The sequence below is a fragment of the Thamnophis elegans genome, chromosome 5 (genome assembly GCF_009769535.1).
Source record: "Thamnophis elegans isolate rThaEle1 chromosome 5, rThaEle1.pri, whole genome shotgun sequence".
NCBI lineage: Eukaryota > Metazoa > Chordata > Lepidosauria > Squamata > Colubridae > Thamnophis > Thamnophis elegans.
Window position 1 is genome coordinate 13774067 of NC_045545.1, and position 7715 is coordinate 13781781.

General features: G+C 36.7%; 1 protein-coding gene across 1 annotated transcript in view; it reads right to left on the reverse strand.

The window, feature by feature from the left end:
• Nucleotides 1-2158: 2158 nt before the first annotated feature.
• LRRC8C (leucine rich repeat containing 8 VRAC subunit C) overlaps nt 2159-7715 on the reverse strand; it is a 37954-nt gene continuing 32397 nt past the window's right edge. Inside the window, exon 3 of the mRNA XM_032219015.1 lies at nt 2159-7715. This exon is cut by the window's right edge and continues 463 nt beyond it. Coding sequence (XP_032074906.1) covers nt 5911-7715 — 1805 coding nt within the window. The 3' untranslated portion in view covers nt 2159-5910.

Consider the following 7715-nt stretch of genomic DNA (forward strand, 5'->3'; position numbering starts at 1 on the left):
ATCTGGTGGAAACTACCATTCTATAACACTTTTGCTGCATTTGAACTGGATTTAGCTCTGTATTAAAAATACAGAAAGCAGAGTTCAAAAGAAAATAATGGTTGCATTTGCTTAAGAATGGTCCATTGGCAATTTTCAAATAACAGCTATGACAGCGATCACGTATTAGCCACCCAAAAGCCATTCTTACATTTACCTAACATCATTTACCTAACATCTCAATTAAGGGAACTCTTAATTATGGAGTTATTATTTTATGAAAATAAAAAAAGGACCTAATTTTATAACAGATACAAATTTTGAAATCTCCAGTAGAGTAATATATTTATGAAGCACTCAAGACAGCCCAAATTGCAATCTTAATCAAAGAGCAAGTGGACAATTTTGATTTGACTCTGAAGTCACGCATGTTGTCTGTCTGCATAGTGGAAATCATAAAATAGTTAAGATGACTACAGATACTCAAATTAGATTCCACCACAACGGTGGATGGTGGATGGTGGAGGCTTCAAATTGTCAAGACTATTGAGAAGAAGAAGCAAACAACAGTTGGGATTGACAAGAGCTGTAAGGAAACAGGTTTGGAAGGTACTAAGTTAGGAAAGTTTTTCTCCACCTTTCAGAAGATAAGATACCAGTGGCATCATGTTACTACTCAATTATACCTTAATATCTTTGCATTATCTTTCTATTCTATTTCAGTTAGATCTCATTATTTATTCTCATAATATGGAACTCTTGTTATAAAAATTGCAGTTATATTTAATTAGGATGGAGAAAAAGGAAGAATCTGATAGGACTGACAACATCCTGACCACCAGTAATGAATTCCAGATTGTGTTCCTATGCATTAAGGTAAGACATAGCATAATTACTATCATGTTGAACCAATTCTAATACTGCTGAATAATAGGAAGAAAAACTGATTCAGACTAAATGGACATAATTTGCTGTATTGTTTAAATAGTTGATTATATGCAGATATATGTAATATGATAGTGACTTCTTCATTGATATCATTTGCTGACATGGGTAGCATTTGGAAAAGTTACCACTTTTGAGCAAGCGTGTTTTTTTTAAAGTATATTTAGATAATATGACTTTGCACAAAAATAATTCTAAACTGAAGCTCAGTAGTCAATTTCCTTAAGCTTATTTCATGAATATTACGCATCACTGTTAAAAATTATACATTTAAAATATTACAGATTTTTTTTAAAAAAAACCTTAAAGGCACTTGCTATTTGAATTTTAAAAAAATTGCTTGCAATATGCAATAGTTTTAGAAATGACAAAGGCTTTAAATACATCAAGAGGATTGTTTTAAACAAGCATGCGCTCCTTTGATTACTTGTTTTGAAGGAACCCTTACGGAGATTGTGAGATTTCTCCAGAGAAAGCAGCCAAGATCCTGCAGCCTTTTTGAAGTATTTCTCTGAGGAAAGTAGATCTTATGGGCAATTCATGTAAAGAGATGGGTTGCTATCGGTTCTCACCGATTTGGGGGAACCGGTTGTGGAAACTGTGACTGGGTAGGGATGGCAGGCTTGCCACGCCCCTGAACCGGTTCCCTGGTTCCCCATGCCATTGCCTGCATGTTTTTTTGTCATTTTTTAAATGTTCTGCGCATGTGCAGAACAATTTAATACAATAGCAGAGTTGGAAGGGACCTTAAAGGTCTTATAGGCAACTGTGCACACACACACACACACAGCAAACCGGCAATAACGCCAGCAACAACCTTCCCCTGGTATACAGTATATTCTATATGCACAATGAATCATAAGACACAAACTTCTTCTGGCTCTCACCCTGCAAATACTGGTAGTCCTCAACTTACAACCACAATTGAGCCCAAAATTTCTGTTGTTAAGTGAGACACTTGAGTTTTGCCCCATTTTACATCTCTCTTGCCACAGTTGTTAAGTGAATCACTGCAGGTTTTAAATTAGTAAAACAGTTGTTAAGTGAATCTGGCTTCCCCATTGACTTTGCTTGTCAGAAGGTCGCAGAAGGTGATCACATAACCCTGGGGCACTGCAGATGTCATAAATATGAGTCAGTTGCCAAGCATCTAAAAGTTGATCCCTTGACCATGGAGATGCTGCAACGGTCATAAATGGGGAAAACAGCCACTATTTTCAGTGCCATGGTAACTTTGGTCACTAAATGAATTGTTGTAAATCAAGGACTGCCTGTATAGAAAACATATCCCAGCATAAATGCCCAAAGTTTACAATCTCTGATCAGTAATATATAATATTGTAAGCATGAAAGAAATTGCAATTACGGATATGCGTAGATATATGTGTGCCCTTTCATCTTATTACTCTGGATAGGAATAGTGCATACGACATCCTTTCAGCAGATGTTATGTCTTGTGCAATTACAGAAATAGCACCCTCCACATATAGGTGATAAACCACCCCTTGTAGTATGCCCTTGCAGCAAAAGTAGACCTTCACCGGATTATAAGGTTAGGCTGTATCAGTTCTGCTCTTGAGTGTAAGACAAGACTTCAGTTCTACAATAGATCTCTACAGGAAGTCACCAGTTGTACTGACAACTTAAAATAGTTTGTTTATTATCAGCACTTTGGTTTATAGAATAGATTTAAGACTCTGAAAAGAACATTTCTCCTCTTCGTGTCCTGGAAAAATCTCAGGAATTTAGAAAATGGACTGCTTGTAAGACTCTTTTAGCTTGGGATGTTTCACTTCAACCCTTGACTTGTTTATACTTTTAAGGAAAGAATGAAGATGAGAGACAAATCAAGAGTGTGAGATGCAGTTGGCAGGGTCTGCATTTCGGTCTGCATTTCCCATCTTAGCATAAGGATTTGCTTTAACAATAATGTAGCTTTCCATTAAGTAGAAGTTTATTGTTTAATAGCGTCAAGGCCTGGGATTCCCAGCTTCATACAAAAACACTAGGAAATACTGCATAACCTAGGCTCTAGGCTATTAATTGTAGTTCTAACAGAATTGCATTTCAGAGTCTCTAGCAAACATCATTTCTCAAAGTTCATGGCAGTTAAGCCACTATAAAACTGAGAACTGCTTGTAATATAGACAAGTCTTCTGAATGGAGGAAAAACCTCTTCAAGACTGTTGCTGAAAGATTAAGAGTTTCGGTTGGTGGAGGTTGTTTCTGTTTTACAATGATGAGATCATCTCTGAACGGAGCGATGTAACCCTAAAGAACCCCAAAGAAGGCTTGAATAATTCAGTGGTTCCGATTCCAACATGTGCAGAATTGAGCCATGCCAAAGAAACATAAATACATAATCAACGAAGTTGGAATGTATCAGTGTGTATTTTTTTTAAGACAATTGATGGAACTGACAATCAAGTGGTACCAATAAGGGGGGGTCAAATAAATTAGAAAATAAATCAGCAATGTGCCTTGAGTACCAATTGAAGGGGAACAACGATGGAAGGGCCTTCTGTTCTCCTGCTCTGGTGGTGAGTATACTGAATATCACCCTAGGACAGAGGTCTTCAAACTTGGCAACTTTAAGACTTGTGGATAGCTGGCTGGAGAATTCTGGGAGTTGAAGTCCACAAGTCTTAAAAGTTGCCAAGTTTGGGGACTCCTGCCCTAGGAAAAGAACATGGGTGTTGACAGGTCTGATCCTGGAGGCCTCCGCCTTTTAAGAAAAAGAGCACATGAGATTGTAACACGTATAATGTGGAAGCTGTTTTTTTTTTACTAAGTAACTAGTTTTATGAAGATTTCATTTTTTGTCTTAGACCAGATGCTTAGTTTGGTTAATCTACCAAGAAAGACAAATCTAGACACTCGGCAAACACTTGAGTGTATTGTTTTCAAGTCAGATTCCTTGTGAAGGTGCTTGTTAAATAGTGGGAGCAGAAACCTTGTCATTGGCTTCACGGGATACGACAAAGCAGGTAGAATCAAGTCTACTCCAGTTTAACTTAGTTTAGCTATACTTAATATTCATTTGTTCAGTAACCATTTGAAGTTACAACGGCTCTAAACAATTTGTGACCTTTTCTCAAAACTTTCAACTGTTGTAGTTCCCTCAAGGGAACAAAATTTGGGACCTCATTTTTATAACCTCATCTGCTGCCACCAGCTTTTCTATCACGCAGCCCTGCCTACTGCACCATGCCCCACTTCTACATTGGCTGAGAGTTATTTTGTGCCAGTTCAGTCGGGGCTTCTTCACATGCCACAATCTCCATTCATCTCCTGCACATGGCCTCTATTTGTATAACAGTCAGGGCCTAAATCTGTGCCTCACCCTGGACCTCCATTCCTACCCACCCAGGATATCTATTTGTGCCCTGCCCAAAGCCTCTAGCTGGGTTTTTTTTTATGTGTCAGGCTTTTTTTTTTACAACTTTTTGGCTATGATGGAAAAGGAGATCAAGCTATATAAATCTGAGTCTATTCTTCTTTCCCATTACAATATACTAAAGACTCACTATGATGCTTGACTGCACACAAGCAATTAGTTGTGAACACCTTGCATACCTCGGATAATAATCCACCCAGCATTTGATGATAGATGTTCAAGTGCAAATTACATCTGTAATGACTACATTCAGGGAAGACTTCTTCCACACGTAGACATCTTTCTGGAATATTCTCTACAGTATAGAGCTCTGTTTACATTTTCTTTGTAACATACTGGAAATAAATCCTTCTGAACTGAATTATTTCTCTGCAACCAAGCATGAGGTTGTTTTTTTTTTTTTTAAACTAGAACTTCGTTATTTCTTGACTGTTTACTATCATAATTGATTTGCATGCTACATTTTCATGGAAAACCAAGTCCAAAATATTTCAAAACCACACATTTGTCACTTCATAGGAATCCAAGATGCTGTACTTTCTTAACAGTGTGAGAATCAGAGGAAATAATTAATAGAATTTTTAACCCTCCCACTCATTAAATTCCTATAATTCTTTGTGGGAAACCAGGACGAAGGAGAAATCCCTTATTATTAAAACAGCATAAATTTGATCCTTCCCTCTCTTTGTAGATAATTATGAAGGTATTCATGAAAGAAAGATTCATGATAGAAACTACTTCGTGCAAAATTGTATCTGGTTGCAATTTGCAAAGACTTACTAATGTAGATTTAGGAATCAGAGATAACATACAAAAGGAGAGATGAAAAAAAAGAGATTCATAGTGTCAGAACATAATCTCCAGACTCATGTTCTGATTATAACTAAGAATACTAAAGATGGAGTCAAGAGACTCAAAAGAAATTTAAATAAAACTGAATCCTAGCTAAAGTGCGATTTTAATTCAGTCTTCTAAAGAACAAGTTGTATTGCCAGCAATAGCAGCATAAGTTTGAGGAGCACAGAACAGTCACCAGCAAAGACGTCTCTTTTATCAATGATTGGTTGCTGTTTTGATATAAAGAAGTCCTAAGGACAGGGCAATCTGACTTGCAAAAGCCATTACCCGCAACGAGGAAATAAAACAAGATAAAGAACACTTTTTTTTTCAGTTTTAAAGCATTTAGATGATTTTTGAAAAGCAGAATAGAAAGAATCCCAGTTGCTACAGCAACCATATATTATTCTACTTAAATATGTTACCTAAATTATTTATTTTTAAAGATGATTATCTTCGTTTGAGCTAGGGCATTTTTTTTAAGGCAGATGTCAGCAATTTCATCTCAACAAAACAGAGTAAAAAGTAGAGACATACAATATAAGGCTGAAATTTAAAAAAGAAATGTAAACATGGAAGTGGGTGGGGTAGAAGAAAGCTTATATAAATATAAATGTTTACATGTAATACATATATTCCAAAATGATCCATATATAAAATGTCAAAATACATCAAAATAAGATAAAGACTTGAAGGCATATTAGTTATGTACAAGGCATTTGGCAGAAAGTTTGCACGGAGTGCTGAGAATATTATTCAGCCTTCATCTGTTCTCTAACATCCAAAGGCAGAGTTTCGAATAAGATGTCTTCAACCACAAGTCCACTCTTTTTAAGAGCTCTGCAGTCACCAAGTTCATGGGGAAGAAACTCCAGGTGATTTCCTTTAATGTCCAAGTAGGATAGCAACACTAGATTTCCAATTTTAGGTGAAAGAATAGACAAGTTGTTTTTCCCAATCTTCAGTGTCTTGATTTTTTTGCAAAAGTATAACTCATCTGGCACACTCTCTATTTTGTTGCAAGAAATGGAGAAATACTGTAAACTTTGTAGAACCCCAATTTCAGGGGGGATGAATCGTATGTCATTGTTAGATAAGTCTAAATATCTAATTTTGTTGCATAGGAAAAGGTGGGATGGGAGAACCTCTATCTTGTTGTGACTAAAAGAAAGCCGTTCTAGACTGGTGAGCTTCTTTATGTGCTCAGGGATGTAGGTTATACTGTTGTGCCATAACTTAAGGATTGTAAGTTTTCTAAGGTGTTGAAAGCTAACAATTTCCTCTATAGATTTCAGATTGTTTTCCTTAAGATCCAGCTCCTGAAGAGCGTTAAGGCTGAAAACAGCATGAGGAATGCGTTCCATATCACAGTGCAACAACTCTAATTCGGTCAAGTTGACCATTTTTTTCAGGTTGTTGAGCATTACTAGTTTAGTGCCATCATTATGAATGCACATTTTTTGAAGGTGACTTGAAACATCAACTACTGACTGTGGGACTTTGGACAGGTTGCTTTTAATGAGCAGAACTTTAAGGTTCTTCAACTCTCGAAAAGACTCCAAAGTTATATTTTTAGAAATGTCGTGGCATAAAGAACCAATTAAGTTTAATTCTTCTAAATTTCTGAGCCCGTACATCCAAGGTGGAAGTTCTCTGAAGTCATCAAACTTGACATTCAAGACTTTCAGGTTTTCTTTTAGAAATGCCAAGGCTGCACTGTGGATCTTTGCAGAACATTGGTATAGGGAAAGCTCTTGGAGATTGTCAAGTTGCACAATGGTAGCCGGTATCATGACATTATTAATAATTTCAAGTTTCAAGGATTGAAGCTCTGTAATTTCGAAGACTGTATCAGGAAGTCCAGACAGCATAAACAGTTGCAATTCCAAACGGTTATTGGCATTCATTTGCAATCTTTGCCGGAGTTTATCGGCAGTCCATTCATTGTTTAAATTCAGCTGCTTCAGTTTGTTTTCACTGACCTCTGAAAGAAATACAGCAAATCTCTTCGAGTAAAGAGGATCATACTGATCTATCATGTGGAGCATAAAAGCAAAGTCATTCTTGACATCTGGGATATCATCAATTCCAGTCTCTTGCCGGACGTACTCAAACGAATATTCTTTCAGAGAGCGGTAAAAGAGCCAGTACAACGTATAAAGGCACGTCAGTCCATAAATACTTACAAAACATAAGTAGCAGAATGAGAGTTTAGAAAAAAGATGTGCCATTGTATGATTGCAAGAAAAGTGCTTATATCCTGTCATGTCTTGAATATCAACATTGCAATCCACTGTAAACTGAACTTTTGAAACAAGTGCACTGTTATATGCAATAATAATGAGAAACTTGATCACTTTCAGCACTGTTTGGCGAACATACATAGCATATAGTATGTCACCTTCCTCAACATGGAGACGGAATTTCTTCACCTTCTCAAATAACGCTTTAGCTTGTTCTCCTTCTTTTTTATCCAAAGCCCCCGGAGTTCCTTTATCCACAATGTATTTTTCAGATACGGATTTTAAGGACTGCGTCCTGACCAAATTGCCTTCTG